General features: G+C 36.9%; 1 protein-coding gene across 1 annotated transcript; it reads right to left on the bottom strand.

Annotated features, from left to right (window-relative positions):
- Positions 1-10705: 10705 nt before the first annotated feature.
- On the bottom strand, positions 10706-11709 carry LOC101081111 (olfactory receptor 2T2-like). Its single transcript, XM_003980570.2, has one exon. It carries the CDS (start codon positions 11630-11632, stop codon positions 10706-10708), a length of 927 nt encoding a protein of 308 aa, XP_003980619.2. The 5' UTR covers positions 11633-11709.
- Between the last annotated feature and the right edge of the window lie 8957 nt (positions 11710-20666).

The raw sequence follows: 20666 nt of genomic DNA, 5'->3' as shown, positions 1-20666 counted from the left end.
CTTTTTCACACATTAATAAAAAAAGGATAACTATATGATCCTTTCAATAGATGAAAATAAAGCATTTGACAAAGTAAAACATCCATCCATGATAAAAAACAAAATAAAATAAAAAACAAAACAAAACAAAAAATAAACCTTCAAAAGTAGGTTTAGAGGGAGCATACCTAAATATAATAAATGTCATATATAAAACACACTCAGTTAATATCATCCTCAATGGAGAACAACTGAAAGCTTTTCCTCTGCGTTCAGGAAGAAGACAGGGATGTCCACTGTCACCACTTTAATTTTAACGCAGTTCTCAAAATCCTTAGCCACAGCAATAAGGCAACAAAAAGAAAAAAAAAGGCATCCAACTTGACAAGGAAGAAGTCAAACTTTGACTACCTGCAGATGACATGATGCTCTACATAGAAAACTCGAAGTCTCCACCAAGTAATTGCCAGAACTGATACACAAATTCAGTACAATTATAGAATACAAAATCAGAATACAGAAATCTGTTGCATTTTATACTCCAATAATGAAGCAGCAAAAAGAGAAATTAAGAAAACTATTCCACTTACAATCACACCAAAAATAATAAGATACCTCATAATAAACCTAACCAGGGAACCTGGCTGGTTCAGTTGGTACAGCATACAACTTTTGATCTTAGGGTTGTGAGTTTTGTGCTACTTTTTGGGTGAGATCACTTAAAAATACAATCTTAAAAAAATTAATCCACTCAAGAGATGAAAGACGTACCCTAAAAACTATAAAAACACTGATGAAAGATACTGAAGATGACACAAAGAAATGGAAGGACGTTTCATACTCATGGATTGGATGAACAAATATTGTTAAAATGATACCCAAATGTTGTTAAAATATTACCCTAAGGAATCTACACACTTAATGCAATCCTTACCAAAATACCAGCATCATTTTTCACAAACCTAGAAGAAACTACCCTAAATTTGTATGAAACTACAAAAGAATATAAATAGCCAAAGCAATCTTGAATAAGAAAAGAAAAACTGGAGACATTACAATTCTGAACTTCAAGTCATATTGCAAAGCTATAGTCAACAGAACAGTATGGCACTGGCACACAAATAGACATGTTGATCAATGAAACAGAATAGACAACCCAAAAATGAACCCATAATTATATGGTCAATGAATCTTTGAAAAAGCAGAAAAGAATATCTGAAGGTAAAAAGACAGTCTCTTCAACAAGTGGTGATGGTAAAAACTGGACAGAACATGCAAAAAAGTGTAACTAGATCATTTTCTTACACCATACGCAAGAGTAAATTCAAAATAGATTACAGACTTAAATGTAAGTCCTGAAACCATAAAAATATTAGAGAAGAATACAGGCTGTAAATTCTTTGACATTGGCTGTAGCAACGTCTTTCTCGATATGTCTCCTGAGGCAAGGGAAACAATAGCAAAAATAAACTATTTGTACATCCACAAAATAAAAAGCTTGTTTACAGCAAAAGGAACAGTCAACAGAACTAAAAGGCAACCTGTGAAATGAGAGAAGATATTTTCAAATAACATATATGATAAAATGTTAGTATCCAAAATATAAATTAAAAACTTACAAAATTTAATACATAAAAATGAATAATCCAATTAAAAATGGGCAGAAGTCATGAATAGACATATTTCCAAAGAAGACATTCAGATGGCCAACAGACACTGAAGATGCTCAACGTCACCGGTCATGGGGAAAATACAAGTCAAAACTACATCATTTTACCTCATATCTATCAGAGTGGCTAAAATAAACAACATAGGAAAAAACAAGTGTTAATGACAATGTAGAGAAAGGGAATGCTCTTTCACTGTTGGTGGGAATGCAAAGTGTTGCAGCCAGTATGGAAAACTGTGTGGAGGTTCTTCTAAAGGTTAAAAATAGAACTACTCCATGATCAAGCAATTGCACTACTAGGTATTTACCCATAGAATACAAAGTACTAATTCCAAGGGATACATGCTTATAGCAGCCTTTTCTACAACAGCAAAATTATGGAAACAGTTCAAGTGAGCATCAATTGATGAATAGATAATGAAGAAGTGAAATACAACTCAACCTTAAAAAAGAACAAAATCTTGCCATTCACAATGACACAGAAGGAGCTAGAGAGTATTATTCTAAGCGATATAAGTCAGTCAGAGAAAGACAAGTATCAGGCTATTTCACTCAATATGCAATTTAAGAAACAAAACAAATGAGCCAATGGGAAAATGGTGACAGAGGCAAGCCAAGAAAGAGAATCTTAAGTATACAGAACAAACTGATGGCTCCCAGAAGGGAGGTGGGTGGGTGGATGTGTTAAATAGGTGATGGGGAGTAAGGAGTACACTTGTTATGAACACTGGGTGTTGTACAGAAATATTTAATCACCATATTATACTCCTGAAACTAATATTACACTGTTATGTTAACTAACAGGAATTTAAATAAAAGATTGGAAAAAAAGAGTGCATTTATATTGATGAGCACTGAGTACCATAGAATTCTTGAATCACTATATTTTACACCTGAAACTAATATAACACTGTATATTATCTATATGGAATTAAAACAAAATAAAATTAAATTGTGCATTCTGTTGTTTGTGAGTGCAATGTTCTTTATATATTTGTTTGTTCCAACTTGTCTAGTGTGTAATTGAAAGGCACTATTTCCTTAATTTTCTATCTGGATGATCTATTCATTGATGTGGGGTGTTATTGTCCCCTACTATTACTATATTACTATCAATTTCTTTCTTTTTGTCTGTTAGTATTTTCTTTACATATTTATGTACATGGTCTTCTATATATTGATACAAAATGTCAATCATTCAATCATAAATTTCTACATATGCTGAGTGAGATATAATTGAAAACAAAAGAAAAAAAGACCTTTGAAAAAAATTATAGGTGACCTAGTTACTGGAGTAAGAAAATAAGAGCTTAAAAATATTCTAACATTTAATATGTTTATGTAGAGAAATAGAAAAAAAGACAAAATGAAGGAGAATTTTATCAGAATATGAGATTTTATAAATAGAAATTAAATAGATATTCAAAATCTGTAAACTACAATATCAGAAATTAAAAGTTCTTTGGCTTTTTTTAAGGTAATATGTAGATTTCTATGAAGTGTTTTCTATGGGCTGGAGAGAATATGTTGCTTTCAGGTTTATTAGGACTCAGTGTAAAAGAGTATTAACACCATAAATTTCTAACTTGATATTTTTGAATATTAAATTAATATTTTTTAGAATTATTTGTAAGTGTATCATCTGTTACTTTTTAAAAATATAATTTAGAGGTGCCTGGGTGGCTCAGTCGGTTAAGCGTCCAACTTTGGCTCAGGTCATGATCTCGCCGTCCATGAGTTTGAGCCCCACATCGGGGGGGCTTTTGAAGAGTGGAGATGTGGTCAATAGCATTAAGAGTGAATATATGAATGAAAGAAAAGACAGAGATGATGGTTTTTAAATAAGAAACATCAATCAATCTGTGCTGACAGCTCAGAGCCTGGAGCCTGTTTCAGATTCTGTGTCTCCTTCTCTCGCTGTCCCTCCTGAGTTCATGTTCTGTCTCTCTCTGTCTCAAAAATAAATAAATGTTAAAAAATATATATACATAATTTATTGTCCAAAACTGTCTGTTAGTTTAAAGCAGTTAAAATTAAACTATTAACACAGTGAAGCTCACCTCACCTTGTGCATGTAATCTGGACTATGATTATTTGTCATCAAACATCATTTTTGCAATCTATATGCAACTTTAGTCATGATGTATGTAAATCGCAGAACGTGATGAATTCTGGGAATAGGGAAGGAAAGAGATAAGCAGGGATCTTTTGCTTTTCATTTCTCTCTTATTGTTTATTTTTTGAAAAATTATATATCAAGCATAATGTTATTTATACTTGATAAGCTGATTTTCACACACTCTCTCTCTCAAAAATAAATACATAAATTTTAAAAAAGAACTAAGGGATCCTCGGAAGATGGTGGCATAGGAGGACGCTGGGCTCACCCCGTGTCCTGCTGATCACTTAGATTCCACCTACACCTGCCTAAATAACCCAGAAAGCCGCCAGAGGATTAGCAGAAGGGAGTCTCCAGAGCCAAGCGCAGATGAGAGGCCCACGGAAGAGGGTAGGAAGGGCCATGAGGCGGTGCGCACTCCAGAGACTGCCGGGAGGGAGCCAGGGTGGAAGGGTGGCCCGCCAGACAAGCAGAGCCCCTGAGTCTGGCTTGCAAAAGCAAAGGGGCCTGATGGAGTGTGTTCCAACAGCAAGCGGGACTTAGCATCTGGGAGGTCGTAAGTTAACAGCTCTGCTCAGAAAGCGGGAAGGCTGGAGGAAAAAGGGAGGGAGAGTTGCTGAGCCCCCTGATGACAGAGCTCAGTTTGGTAGGGAACAAAGGTGCTTGCCAGCGCCATCTCCCTCGCCCATCCCCCAGCCAAAATCCCAAAGGGAACCAGTTCCTGCCAAGAAACTTGCTTGCTCTGCACAAACATCCAACGCTGTGCTTCTGTGGAGCCACCCCTCCCACAGCAGGTTTGACTCCCTCCCGCTGTCACAGGGCCCCCCTGAAGTGGATCACCTAAGGAGAAGCAAGCTAAGTCTGCCCCTCCTGCTCCCGTGCACCTTGCCTACCCACCCCAGCTAATATGCCAGATCCCCAGCACCACAAGCCTGGCAGTGTGCAAGTAGCCCAGATGGGCCACACCACCCCACAGTGAATCCCGCCCCTAGTGGAAGGGAAGAGAAGGCACACACCAGTCTGACTGTGGCTCCATGGGCGGGCTGGGGGCAAACATCAGGTCTGACTGTGGCCCTGACCACCAACTCCAGTTACACACCACAGCACAGGAGAAGTGCCCTGCAGGTCTGCACAACTCCAGGGACTATCCAAAATGACCAAACGGAAGAATTCCTCTCAAAAGAATATCCAGGAAATAACAAGAGCTAATGAGCTGATCAAAAAGGATTTAAAAAGTATAACAGAAAGTGAATTTAGAATAATAGTCATAAATTTAATTGCTGGGCTTGAAAACAGTATAGAGGACAGCAGAGAATCTCTTGCTACAGAGATCAAGGGACTAAGGAACAGTCAGGAGGAGCTGAAAAACGCTTTAAATCACAGGCAAAATAAAATGGAAATGACCACGACTCGGATTGAAGAGGCAGAGGAGAGAATAGGCGAACTAGAAGATAAAATTATGGAAAAAGAGGAAGCTGAGAAAAAGAGAGATAAAAAAAATCCAGGAGTATGGGGGGAAAATTAGAGAACTAAGTGATACACTGAAAAGAAATAATATACGAATAATTGGTATCCCAGAGGGGGAAGAGAGAGGGAAAGGTGCTGAAGGGGTACTTGAAGAAATGATAGCTGAGAACTTCCCTGAACTGGGGAAGGAAAAAGGCATTGAAATCCAAGAAGCACAGAGAACTCCCTTCAGAAGTAACTTGAATCGATCTTCTGCACAATATATCATAGTGAAACTGGCAAAATACAAGGAAAAAGAAAATTCTGAAAGCAGCAAGGGATAAACGTGCCCTAACATATAAAGGGAGACCTATAAGACTCATGACTGATCTCTCTTTTGAAACTTGGCAGGCCAGAAAGGCATGGCAGGAGATCTTCAATGTGATGAACAGAAAAAATATGCAGCCAAGAATACTTGATCCAGCAAGTCTGTCATTTAGAATAGAAGGAGAGATAAATGTCCTCCCAAACAACCAAAAACTGAAGGAATTCGTCACCACTAAACCAGCCCTACAAGAAATCCTAAGAGGGATCCTGTAAGACAAAGTACCAGAGACATCGCTACAAGCATAAAACATGCAGACATCACAATGACTCTAAACCCGTATCTTTCTATAACACTGAATGTAAACGGACTAAATACACCAACCAAAAGACATAGGGTATCAGAATGGATAAAAAAACAAGACCCATCTATTTGCTGTCTACAAGAGACTCATTTTAGACCTGAGGACACGTTTAGATTGAGAGTGAGGGGATGGAGAACTATTTATCATGCTACTGGAAGCCAAAAGAAAGCTGGAGTAGGCATACTTATATCAGACAAACTAGACTTTCAATTAAAGGCTGTAACAAGAGATGAAGAAGGGCATTATAGAATAATTACAGGGTCTATCCATCAGGAAGAGCTAACAATTATAAATGTCTATGTGCCGAATACCAGAGCCCCCAAATATATAAAACAATTACCCATAAACATAAGCAACCTTATTGACAAGAATGTGGTAATTGCAGGGGACTTTAACACTCCACTTACAGAAAAGGATAGATCATCTAGACACACGGTCAATAAAGAAATAAGGGCCCTGAATGAGACATTGGATCAGATGGACTTGACAGATATATTTAGAACTCTACATCCCAAAGCAACAGAATATACTTTCTTCTCGAGTGCACATGGAACATTCTCCAAGATAGATCATATACTGGGTCACAAAACAGCCCTTCATAATATACAAGAATGGAAATTATACCATGCATACTTTCAGACCACAATGCTATGAAGCTTGAAATCAACCACAGGAAAAAGTCTGGAAAACCTCCAAAAGCATGGAGGTTAAAGAAAACCCTACTAAATAATGAGTGGGTCAACCAGGCAATTAGAGAAGAAATTAAAAAATATATGGAAACAAACGAAAATGAAAATACAACAATCCAAACGCTTTGGGATGCAGCGAAGGCAGTCCTGAGAGGAAAATACATTGCAATCCAGGCCTATCTCAAGAAACAAGAAAAATCCCAAATACAAAATCTAACAGCACACCTAAAGGAAATAGAAGCAGAACAGCAAAGACAGCCTAAACCCAGCAGAAGAAGAGAAATAATAAAGATCAGAGCAGAAATAAACAATATACAATCTAAAAATCTGTAGAGCAGATCAATGAAACCAAGAGTTGGGTTTTTGAAAAAAATAAACAAAATTGACAAACCTCTAGCCAGGCTTCTCAAAAAGAAAAGGGAGATGACCCAAATACATAAAATCATGAATGAAAATGGAATGATTACAACCAATCCCTCAGAGATGCAAACAATTATCAGGGAATACTATGAAAAATTATATGCCAACAAATTGGACAACCTGGAAGAAATGGACAAATTCCTAAACACCTACACGCTTCCAAAACTCAATCAGGAGGAAATAGAAAGCTTGAACAGACCCATAACCAGCGAAGAAATTGAATAGGTTATCAAAAATCTCCCAACAAATAAGAGTCCAGGACCAGATGGCTTCCCAGGGGAGTTCTACCAGACGTTTAAAGCAGACATAATACCTGTCCTTCTCAAGCTATTCCATAATTAGAAAGGGAAGGAAAACTTCCAGACTCATTCTGTGAAGCCAGTGCTACTTTGATTCCTAAACCAGACAGAGACCCAGTAAAAAAAGAGAACTACAGGCCAATATCCCTGATGAATATGGATGCAAAAATTCTCCATAAGATACTAGCAATTTGAATTCAACAGCATATAAAAAGAATTATTCACCATGACCAAGTGGGATTCATTCCTGGGATACAGGGCTGGTTCAACATTCACAAATCAATCAACGTGATACATCAAATTAATAAAAGAAAAGATAAGAACCATATGATCCTGTCAATCGATGCAGAAAAGGCCTTTGACAAAATCCAGCACCCTTTCTTAATAAAAACCCTTGAGAAAGTTGGGATTGAAGGAACATACTTAAAGATCATAAAAGCCATTTATGAAAAGCCCACAGCTAACATCATCCTCCATGGGGAAAAACTGAGAGCTTTTTCCCTGAGATCAGGAACACGACAGGGATGCCCACTCTCACCGCTGTTGTTTAACATTGTGTTGGAAGTGCTAGCATTAGCAATCAGACAACAAAAGGAAATCAAAGGCATCAAAATTGGCAAAGATGAGGTCAAGCTTTCACTTTTTGCAGATGACATGATATGATACATGGAAAATCTGATAGACTCCACCCAAAGTCTGCTAGAACTGATGCATGAATTCAGCAAAGTTGCAGGATACAAAATCAATGTACAGAAATCAGTTGCATTCTTGTACACTAACAATGAAGCAACAGAAAGACAAAAAAAGAGACTGATCCCATTCACAATTGTACCAAGAAGCATAAAATACCTCGGAATAAATCTAACCAAAGGTGTAAAAGATCTGTATGCTGAAAACTATAGAAAGCTTATGAAGGAAATTGAAGAAGATACAAAGAAATGGAAAGACATTCCCTGCTCATGGATTGGAAGAATAAATATTGTCAAAATGTCAATACTACCCAAAGCTATCTACACATTCAATGCAATCCCAATCAAAATTGCACCAGCATTCTTCTCAAAACTAGAACAAGCAATCCTAAAATTCATATGGAACCACAAAAGGCCCCGAATAGCCAAAGTAATTTTGAAGAAGAAGACTAAAGCAGAAGGCATCACAATCCCAGACTTTAGCCTCTACTACAAAGCTGTAATCATCAAGACAGCATGGTATTGGCACAAAAACAGACACATAGACCAATGGAATAGAATAGAAACCCCAGAACTAGACCCACAAACGTATGGCCAACTCTTCTTTGACAAAGCAGGAAAGAACATCCAATGGAAAAAAGACAGTCTCTTTAACAAATGGTGTTGGGAGAACTGGACAGCAACATGCAGAAGGTTGAAACTAGACCACTTTCTCACACCATTCACAAAAGAAACTCAAAATGGATAAAGGACCTGAATGTGAGACAGGAAACCATCAAAACCCTAGAGGAGAAAGCAGGAAAAGACCTCTCTGACCTCAGCCGTAGCAATCTCTTACTCGACACATCCCCAAAGGCAAGGGAATTAAAAGGAAAAATGAATTACTGGGACCTTATGAAGATAAAAAGCTTCTGCACAGCATAGCAAACAATTAACAAAACTAAAAGGGAAAGAACGGAATGGGAAAAGATATTTGCAAATGACATATCAGACAAAGGGCTAGTATCCAAAATCTATAAAGAGCTCACCAAACTCCACACCCGAAAAACCACCCAGTGAAGAAATCGGCAGAAAACATGAATAGACACTTCTCTAAAGAAGACATCCGGATGGCCAACAGGCACATGAAAAGATGCTCAACGTCGCTCCTTATCAGGGAAATACAAATCAAAACCACACTCAGCTATCACCTCACGCCAGTCAGAGAGGCCAAAATGAACAAATCAGCAGATGATAGATGCTGGCGAGGATGTGGAGAAACGGGAACCCTCTTGCACCGTTGGTGGGAATGCAAACTGGTGCAGCCACTCTAGAAAACAGTGTGGAGGTTCCTCAGAAAATTAAAAATAGACCTACCCTATGACCCAGCAATAGCACTGCTAGGAATTTACCCAAGGGATACAGGAGTACTGATGCATAGGGACACTTGTAACCCAATGTTTATAGCAGCACTCTCAACAATAGCCAAATTATGGAAAGAGCCTAAATGTCCATCAACTGATGAATGGATAAAGAAATTGTGGTTTATATACACAATAGAGTACTATGTGGCAATGAGAAAGAATGAAATATTGCCCTTTGTAGCAACGTGGATGGAACTAGAGAGTGTGATGCTAAGTGAAATAAGCCATACAGAGAAAGACAGATACCATATGTTTTCACTCTTATGTGGATCCTGAGAAACTTAACAGAAACCCATGGGGAAGGGGAAGGGGAAAAAAAAAAGAGGTTAGAGTGGGAGAGAGCCAAAGCATAAGAGACTCTTAAAAACTGAGAACAAACTGAAGGTTGATGGGGGATGGGAGGGAGGGGAGGGTGGGTGATAGGTATTGAGGAGGGCACCTTTTGGGATGAGCACTGGGTGTTGTATGGAAACCAATTTGACAATAAATTTCATATATTGAAAAAAAAGAATTAAAAAAAGAACGTACACTGAATAGGATTATAAAGCTATAAAATTAACCTATTCTATTAGCTTGAAAATTATAATGTTAACATACCAACAAAAAATTAAAAAATGTGAAGATTAGTAGAAAAAAATTAAAAAAAATAATTCACATAAAATCCAGCAAAAATTTCCTGAATATACCTCATTGTTTCTATTCTCATATGGATATATATATTCTTTAATTTAGAAAGCAAAATAATGCAACTTGCATAAATTATATGCAATAAAATATGAAATAATATATGATTACCAATAAGAGATTGCTGAATGAAAATTTTATGTACAAAGATTTTATGGAAAAATTGATCTTGATCTTTTGAAGAGTGGAGATTTGGTCAATAGCATTAAGAGTGAATATATGAATGAAAGAAAACACAGAAATGATGGTTTTTAAATAAGAAACATCGATCAACGAGTTATTTCTAGGATGACAGTTGGTTTTAGACCATGTGTCCTGATACACTGAAGCTGCTCAAGAAGATAGAGATTATCTCTGCACAGATGTTATTGTCAAACCCACGTAATTTCTCAAAAGGTTAATCATAAATAACACATTAAGTTTGTACTCTAAGAAAGCCTTGACTATGGAACTAGAAACAACTTTATACCAACAAACAAATAACAATATGCCTGAGTCCTAATACTTTTCTGATCCCTTATTATATTACATTTCCAGTATGACAATCCAATGATAATAGCTACTTTTAATATTGAGTATGAAACTTTTCTTACAGTGACATTGTGGAAACAGCATTTTCTCAATTGCCACATCTTCCCATGCACTTCCTCAGGGCCCCCACCACTTCTTTGTTCCTTAAGCTGTAGATGAGGGGATTTAGCATGGGGGTCACTATGGTGCCAAGTACAGCTGCAATCTGATCTTGTTCAAGTGTGTGAGAACTGGGTGTCATGTAAATGAAGATGGCTTGACCAAAGTAGAGACTCACTACTGTCAGGTGGGAGAAGCAGGTGGAAAGTGCTTTGTTACTTCCTTTCCAAGAATTCATCTTCAGAACAGTGAGGAAGATGAGAGTGTAGGAGACCAGAATAAGAAAAAATGGGACGAGGAGAAACACAATTGTTGATACAAATTTTACCATTTCATAGACTGATATATCCACACAAGACAACCTCAGGATGGCAGGCATCTCACAAAAGTAATGATTAATTTCCCTGGAACCACAGGTAGGGAAATTCATTGGGTAGATGGTGTGTATAAGGGCTGCAAGGGACCCTCCAATCCAGGCTGCAGCAGCCATCTGCTTACAGACCTTGGGATTCATGAGAATTGTGTATCTCAGGGGGTTACACACAGCCACACAGCGGTCATAGGCCATTAGGGTCAGCAAGATGCACTCAGCAAGACCAAGGGTGAGAAAGAAAAAGAGCTGAGTGGCACAGGCGAAATAGGAAATGTTCTTCCTCTCTGTGAAATAGTTGGTAACCACCTTGGGGACTGTGCTGGAGATGTAAGTCAAGTCAATGAGGGACAGCTGACTGAGCAGGAAGTACATGGGGGTATGGAGGCAGGAGTCCAGCCAGATGAGGAGGATTAGTATGGAGTTTCCAGTAAAGGCAATAATGTAAATAAAAAGGAGGAGGAGGATGAGGAGGTAGGGATAACTGAACCAGGGAAAGAGTCCCAGGAGGATAAAATCAGTTGAGTTTTCATTCTTCTGCTCCATGTTTTAATTTAAATGGTTTATTCAAACTGAAAAATTGGAAAAGTTATATAACAAAGGATGTGGTGCTTTGTTAAAATAATCTGTCAGTCAACATTCACTTCTCTGTACACTTACAGCTAGGACTTTAAAACAGTACATTCTCATAAAAAGAAGAAATTGAAAAGAAAACTCCATCAAATTGAAAAATTTCTACTTAGAAATTAGCAATGTTATATTCTAATTTGGTTGGTTTGACTTGGCCAGGTGAATATTTAGTCCCTTTGGTAATAATTACCAACCTGACCATTATGTTTCCCATATATTTAGCTTTTTAATGTACTCCAATCTGTTGACATTCTTGTGTTTTTCATATTGCTTTCCTGACTGTACTGTTCTGCTCACCTCCACCCCAAAGGATCTCAAGTGTCCCTTGGGGCCATTTCACAGATTTTCTAAAGAAATTTGAATCACCACCGAAATGATATAGACTGTTTATTCTATTTTACATATTAACTTCCTTAATTCTTACGTTTTCAGTTTTCTTTTTAATTCTCATGTCTTACCTTCATTTTAAACTTATTTTTTCACTTGAATAATTTCCTTTGTCAATGAACAGCCTAAAAGACAGCAATCATATCTCTTGGTTAATCTTTCAGTTATTGTTCATTTCCCATAGAATAAAAATTTCTTCAGAATACTTTTAAGGTGTTGACTAAAGTCATGCAAATAAATTTTAATTTCCCATCTTTGTAAAAGTGACGGTGACACTAATGACAAATGAAGAAATCCTCTTTTGCTTGATGAGAAAGGTCTCATACATATTCAATTCCTGGATCAATGAGTTGATTTCCTTTGTAAACCCTGATGGTCCACATGCAATGTTTCCTCTTTGTGAAGCAATCATAATGAGAATTTTTGCTTTTATTATCAATAATATACATGAAATCTTCTATTTTATATCAAATCCTACATTATTATGCCTTTCATGATTTGAGATAATGAAAAAAAAATCATTGTATAATGTTCATCTGTCAATGGAAATAGAATAGTGTCATTCAAGATTGGGTCATAATAAGCTTGTGGCAGAACTTTGGTCTTGGGGACATTTTTTTTTTATTTTTTAATTTTTTTTACATTTATTCATTCTTGAGAGACAGAGACAGAAAATAAGTGGGGGAGGGGCAGAGAGCTAGAAGGAGACATAGAATCTGAAGCAGGCTCCAGGCTTTGAGCTGTGAGCACAGAGCCCAACAATGGGCTGGAACCACAAAGCGTGAGATCATGACCTGAGCCCAAGTCAGACACCCAACCAAGTGAGCCACCCAGGCGCCCCTGAAATTTGTTTTCTTAAGTTACCACTCTGTGCACCTCAAGATCCTGGTCTCCTCTTCCTGGGCACTATCCTTCATGATGTTTCTCTAGTTTCCTGTGTTTTTTGACATAAAGCTTTTCCCTACAGAGCTTAGTTCATTAAGAAGTGAAATAATGGGAGAATATCTTTGAAAATAATGTTTCATGGTCCCACATAATTATGTGTAAAATATGACATTATGTTTACCAGTATAACAGTGTTATTAACTATAGTGTATTCAAATAAATATAGACTGGGAATGGGAAATAGATACAAACACTGTAAAATATCTTGCTTTAGGAATGATAAAACATGAAGCATTGTGCCTGGCATCTAACTGATGACTAGTTTTGTAAGTCTATGTGCTTACATGCAAGCCTCTTTTAAGTGTATATTAATAATTTTGCACATTAGCAAATTAGGTCTATGATATATTGTATATTGAAAATATTGTAATGTTTTATATTAATCACATATGATTACATTCTCTTAGATTTAGGAATGTGGAGCAAAAGTGATTTTTGTGATTTTGTTAGGAAGACCTTAGTTCTATCAATATCTTTGTGACTTGGAAATGAATGAATACCTCTAGGATGTAATTATTTCAAATGCTAAAGGAAACGTTAACTTACCTGATTTATAAGGGCAGCACTTGCCTTCTTCAAAATTATAATTAGACAATATGTATCGATAAAAATCATTGAGCACACACTTTATTGCACTGAAACAATGATTCAACAATAAACTATACATTTAGCTAGATACAGACTCTGACTAAATAATGCACAAGCAGTATATTATAAAAATTTTTGAAAAATATTTTTTTGTCAAAATATATGTTTTGTCTTCAAGTGGTCAATAGATTTACCATGATTTACTCAAGAAATAAAGAAAAACAAGTTTAATTTTGTTTATCTTAAAGTAATGTCATTCTTTTATTCTAAGGAAAGTCACATTTCCTTTCAATTTCTAGAAAGTCTTAACTTTATCCATCACATAAGATTTGAAACTAAGTGATTAACAATCAAAGCAGCACTCTAAAAAGATATTTGTATGAATGGCAAAACACAGATCCTATTAGAGAGATGTGAGCAGATTGCTCTCATCTGTAACTCATCCTGTCCTTATAAATATCCTTAAACTCTACAGTGCTCCTCACAAGCTAAGTCGCAGTAATTGCAAAATATGTGCTGCTGGAGTACATGGAGTATATTGGAGGACATACTAACACCGATGGCAGTATATTGGAGGACATACGAGCACTGATGACCCTTATAAGAACAGTAGTTCACACTTATGGAAGACAATAAATTCCAGAGTAGTTTGCATACATTAACCTATTGACTGCTTGTAAGGACCCTATGTGCAATCTTGAGCAACTGGGGAAGACAAAAATGGTGCAATGTGCTCTTACTGTGTCTTTTGTCAGGCAGTGGCTGAACAAAATAAGACAGAGACCTTTCCCTACAGATCCTCCCTCTCTGAAGACACTGAATTTTTCATTTAAGGACTCACTGTGAGAAGCAGATTCCATTTTCATGTAATCCAAATTTATCCGCTTTTGCTTTACAAAGGTCCTTTGGTATGGAGGCTGGGTAGAAAAACAGAGTTAACTACCTGCCTAGAAGGAAATTATTTTATTAATAGGCAAAAACATTCTCCTACCCCTGCCTTCAGCCCCATAGTTACTGCTGCCTGGTGTACTTCCAGTAACTGCTGTCATTTCCTTGTGCCCTGTCGCTCTTTTACATTAAATTAGTCGATACCTGTCTTGACTGAAATTTCTGAAATTTCAAACTCCCTGAAAGAGGACTAATTACATTCCTGCTACACACCTGGTTTAGGTCTGAGATCAGCATGTGAGAAGTCAATATCATCTTCTGTTTTTCATCAAGTTCTCTATCTTTTGTGTACCTCAAAATGGGGAAGACATGAAAAGTGTCTCATGGGAATTTGTCTCCAGACTTTAATTAATTGTAAGCTCAGAATAAGTGCAGGGCTCTAAGAAGACTCTTATGAAAGATCATTACTGCCCAGTATTCTATGGTTTTTCTTGAAAAATGATACTGTTAGGTTTTGATTATCTCTATGGAAATAGAAACATCAAAGAAATTCCATATTGAAAATATGAGAGCAAACTATTTGGATGACTTTTAAGTCAATGGGGGAGGAAAAACATTTTTTTTTTTGAGGGAAACCTTTTTTTCTTGTGTCCGACTTTTTATTTTTATATTTTTTAATATGAAATGTATTGTCAAATTGGTTTCCCTACAACACCCAGTGCTCATTCCAAAAGGTGCCCTTCTCAATGCCCATCACCCACCCTCCTCTCCCTCCCACCCCCATCAACCCTCAGTTTGTTCTTAGTTTTTAAGAGTCTCTTAAGTTCTGGCTCCCTCCCTCTCTAACCTTTTATTTTTTTTCTTCCCCTCCCCCATGGTCTTCTATTAAGTTTCTCAGGATCCACATAGGAGTGAAAACATATGGTATCTGTCTTTCTCTGTATGGCTTATTTCACTTAGCATAACACTCTCCAGTTCCATCCACGTTGCTAAAAAAGGCCATATTTCATTCTTTCTCATTGCCACATAGTATTCCATTGTGTACATAAACCACAATTTCTGATTCCATTCATCAGTTGATGGACATTTAAGCTCTTTCCATAATTTGGCTATTGTTGAAAGTGCTGCTATAAACATTGGGGTACAAGTGCCCTTATGCATAGGCATTCCTGTATCCCTTGGGTAAATTCCTAGCAGTGTTATTGATGAGTCATAGGGTAGATCTATTTTTAATTTTTTGAGGAACCTCCACACTGTTTTCCAGAGTGGCTGCACCAATTTGCATTCCCACCAACAGTGCAAGAGGGTTCCCGTTTCTCCACATCCTCTCCTGCATCTATAGTCTCCTGATTTGTTCATTTTAGCCACTCTGACTGGCATGAGGTGGTATCTCAGTGTGGTTTTGATTTGTATTTCCCTGATGAGGAGTGACATTGAGAATCTTTTCAGGTGCCTGTTGGCCATCTGAATGTCTTCTTTAGAGAAGTGTCTATTCATGTCTTCTGCCCATTTCTTCACTGGATTATTTGTTTTTCGGGTGTGGAGTTTGGTGAATTCTTTATAGATTTTGGATACTAGCCCTTTATCCAATATGTCATTTGTAAATATCGTTTCTCATTCCACTGGTTGCCTTTTAGTTTTGTTGATTGTTTCCTTTGCAGTGCAGAAGCTTTTGATCTTCATGGGGTCCCAATATTTCATTTTGTATTTTAATTCCCTTGACTTTGGAAATGTGTCAATTAAGAAATTGCTGTGGCTGAGGTCAGAGAGGTTTTTCCCTGCTTTCTCCTCTACGGTTTTGATGTTTTCCTGTCTCATTCAGGTCCTTCATTCATTCTGACTTTATTTTTGTGAAGGGTGTAAGAAATTGGTCTAGTTTCATTCTTCTGTATGTTGCTGTCCAGTTCTCCCAGCACCGTTTGTTAAATAGACTGTCTTTTTTCTATTGGATATTCTTTCCTGCTTTGTCAAAGGTTAGTTGGCCATACTTTTGTGGGGCCAATTCTGGGGTTTCTATTCTATTCCATTGGTCTATGTGTCTGTTTTTGTGCCAATACCATGCTGTCTTGATGATTACAGCTTTGTAGGAGAGGCTAAAGTCTGGGATTGTGATACCTTTGGTTTTCTCCTTCAGTATTATTTTGGCTATTCGAGGTTTTTTGTGATTCCATACAAATTTTAGGATTGCTTGTCCTAGACTGAAGAAGAATGCTGGTGCAATTTTGATTGGGATTGCATTGAATGTGTAGATTGCTTTGGGTGGTATTGACATTTGAGAAATATATATTCTTCCAATCCATGAGCACAGAATGTTTTTCCATTTCTTTGTATCCTCTTCAATTTCCTTCATAAGGTGTCTATAGTTTTCAGCATACAGATGTTTTACATCTTTGGTTAGGTTTATTCCTAGGTATTTTACGATTATTGGTGCAAATGTGAATGAGATCAGTTTCTTTATTTGTCTTTCTGTTGCTTCATTTTTGGTGTATAAAAATACAACTGATTTCTGTACATTAATTTTGTATCCTGTGACTTTGCTGAATTCATCTATCTGTTCTAGCAGACTTTTGGTGGAGTCTATCAGGTTGTTCATGCATAATATCATGTCATCTACAAAAAGTGAAAGCTTAACTTCATCATTGCCAATTTTCATGCCTTGATTTTCTTTCATTGTCTTATTGCTGATGTTAGAACTTCCAACACTATGTTAAACAACAGAGGTGAGGGTGGACATCCCTGTCTTGTTCCTTATCTCACAGGGAAAGCTCTAAGTTTTTCTCTATTGAGAATGATATTATCTTTTCATAAATGGCTTTTATGAAGTTTAAGGTTGTTCCTTCTATCCTGACTTTCTCAAGGGTTTTAATGAAGAAAGGATGCTGTACTTTGTCAAATGCTTTTTCCACATCGATTGACAGGATCATATGGTTCTTATCTTTCCTTTTATTAATGTGATGTATCACATTGTTTGATTTGTGAATGTTGAACCAGCCCTGCAGCCCAGGAATGAATCTCACTTGATTATGGTGAATAATTCTTTTTATATGCTGTTGAATTCAATTTACTAGTATCTTGTTGAGAGTTTTTCCATCCATATTCATCAAGGATATTGGCCTGTACTTCACTTTTTTTTTTTGCTGGGTCTCTGTCTGGTTTGGGAATCAAAGTAATGCTCCCTTCATAGAATGAGTCTGGAAGTTTTCCTTCCCTTTCTATTTTTTGAAAAGCTTGAGAAGGATAGATATTATCTCTGCCTTAAATGTCTAGTAGAATTCCCCAGGGAAGCCATCTGGTACTGGACTCTTATTTGTTGGGAGATTTTTGATAACTGATTCAATTTCTTCACTGGTTATGGGTCTGTTCAAATTTTCTATTTCATTCTGTTTGAGTTTTGGTAGTGTGTGGGTGTTTACGAATTTGTCCATTTCTTCCAGATTATAAAGTTTGTTGACATATAATTTTTCACAGTATTCCCTGATAATTGCTTGTATATATGAGGGAGTGGTTGAAATAAATTCCACTTTAATTCATGATTTTATCTATTTGGGTCATCTCCATTTTCTTTTTCAGAAGCCTGGCTAGAGGTTTATCAAATTTGTTTTTTTTTTTTTTTTTTTTTTTTTTTTTTTTTTCAAAAAACCAACTCTTGGTTTCATCGATCTGCTCTACAGTTCTTTTCAGAGTCTATATTGTTTATTTCTGCTCTGATCTTTTTTATTTCTCTTCTTCTGCTGGATTTAGGGTGTCTTTGTTGTTCTGCTTCTATTTCCTTTAGGTGTGCTGTTAGATTTTGTATTTGGGATTTTTCTTGTTTCTTGAGATAGGCCTGGATTGCAATGTATTTTCCTCTCAGGACTGCCTTTGCTGCATCCCAAAGCGTTTGGATTGTTGTATTTTCATTTTCATTTGTTTCCATGTAATTTTTAATTTCTTCTCTAATTGCCTGGTTGACCCATTCATTCTTTAGGAGGATGTTCTTTAACCTCCATGCTTTTGGAGGTTTTGCATATTTTTACTTGCGGTTGATTTCAAGTTTCAGAACATTGTGATCTGAAAGTGTGCATGGTATGATATCAATTATTTTATATTTATGAAGGGCTGTTTTGTGACCTTGTATGTGATATATCTTGGAGAATGTTTCATATGCACTTGAGAAGAAAGTGTATTCTGTTGCTTTTGGATGCAGAGCTCTGTCATGTCCATCCGGTCCAATGTATCACTCAAGGCCATTGTTTTTTTTTTTATTGATTTTCCATCCAGATGATGTATGCCTTGTTGTAAGTGGATTATTAACGTCCCCTGCAATTACCACAATCTTATCAATAAGGTTGCTTACGTTTGTGATTAATTGTTTTATGTATTTGGGTGGTCTGAATTCAATGCATAGACCTTTATAATTGTTAGCTCTTCCTGATGGATAGACCCTGTAATTATTACATAATGTCCCTCTTCATCTCTTGTTACACCCTTTAAGTTAAATTCTAGTTTGTCTGATATAAGTATGGCTACTCCAGCTTTCTTGTGACTTCCATGAGCATGATAGATAGTTCTCCATCCTGTCACTTTCAATCTGAAGGTGTCCTCAGATCTAAAATGAGTCTCTTGTAGACAGCAAATAGATGGGTCTTGGTTTTTTTTTTTATCCATTCTGATACCCTATGTCTTTTGGTTGATGTATTTAGTCCATTTACATTCAGTATTATTATTCAAAGATATGGGTTTAGAGTCATAGTGATATCTGTAGGTTCATGCTTGTAGTGGTGTCTCTGGTACTTTGTGTTTCTTGCAACATTTCACTCACAGAATCCCCCTTAGGATGTCTTGTAGGGCTGGTTTACTGGTGATGAATTCCTTCAGTTTTTGTTTGTTTGGAAAAAGCTTTATCTCTCCTTGTATTTTGAATGACAGGTTTGCTGGATAAACGATTCTTGGCTGCATATTTTTCCTGTTCATCACATGAAGATTTCTTTCCATTCCTTTCTGTCCTGCCACGTTTTAGTAGACAGGTCTGCTACTACCCTTATGCTTCTACCTTTGTATGTTAAGGCCCATTTTTCCCTAGCTGCTTTCAGAATTCTGTCTTTATCCTTATATTTTTCCAGTTTCACTATATGCCCTTCAGAAGATTGATTCAAGTTATGTCTGAAGGGAGTTCTCTGTGTCTCTTGGGTTTCAATGCCTATTTCCTTCCTCAGACCAGGGAAGTTGTCAGCTATGATTTTTTTCAAGTATACCTTCAGACCCTTTCTCTCTCATCTTTGTTTGGAATTCCTGTGATATGGATATTGTTCCATTTATCTGCATCACTTAGTTCTCTAATTCTCCTCTAGTACTCCTGGATTTTTTTTAATCTCTCTTTTTCTCAGCTTCCTCTTTTTCCATAATTTTTCTTCTAATTCACCTATTCTCTCCCCTGCCTCTTCAATCCTCACTGTGCCCACCTCCATTTTTTTTTGCACCTTATTTATAGCATTTTTTAAATTCATCACGACTATTTCTTAGTCCCTTGATCTCTGTGGCATTAGATTCTCTGCTGTCCTCTATGCTTTTTTTCAAGCCCAGCAACTAATTTTATGACTATTATTCTAAATTCTTGTTCAGTTATATTGCTTAAATCGGTTTGGATCAATTTGTTAGCTGTCGCTATTTCCTGGAATTTCTCTTGAGGAGAATTCTTGCGTTTCATCACTTTGGCTAATTCTCTGTCCCTTATGAATTTTAAGTGCTTGTTGTGTGCTCTGCACCTGTGAGCACTGCTATATTAAAGGAGGGTCATACACTATCCAGGGCTTGGCCCTTCAGGGGGTGTTTTTTTCGGAGATTGTTACTTGCTGTCTGTTGTTGTGACTTTTGTTATTTTATTACCCTACTCATAGTGATATTTTGGACCCTCCACCAGATGTGCTTTGATTTGTTCCTTGGAGTAGCCCAGAGGATCAGCCCCCTTAGAACAAGTCAACCCTCCTATTGAAGATTCGATATCCTGCAGAGCCCCTTGAGCTTACTGCTCTCTCACTGCCTCAAAGGGTCATACGTACTTCTCTGATCCTCTGCACCTTTGCTTTTTGAACTTTCAGACTTTGAAACTTTCTTTTTCTGGACTGGATCATGAAACTGACTGGGACTGGACAGGGTCTGACTT

Source organism: Felis catus, chromosome A1, assembly GCF_018350175.1.
Source record: "Felis catus isolate Fca126 chromosome A1, F.catus_Fca126_mat1.0, whole genome shotgun sequence".
NCBI classification, from domain to species: Eukaryota; Metazoa; Chordata; class Mammalia; order Carnivora; family Felidae; genus Felis; species Felis catus.
Note: the sequence above shows the minus strand (reverse complement) of the source record. Positions and strands in the feature narration are given on the sequence as shown.

Coding starts and splice junctions, on each gene's coding strand:
- LOC101081111 (XM_003980570.2), bottom strand. CDS start 11,632: ATGGAGCAGAAGAATGAAAACTCAACTGATTTTATCCTCCTGGGACTC.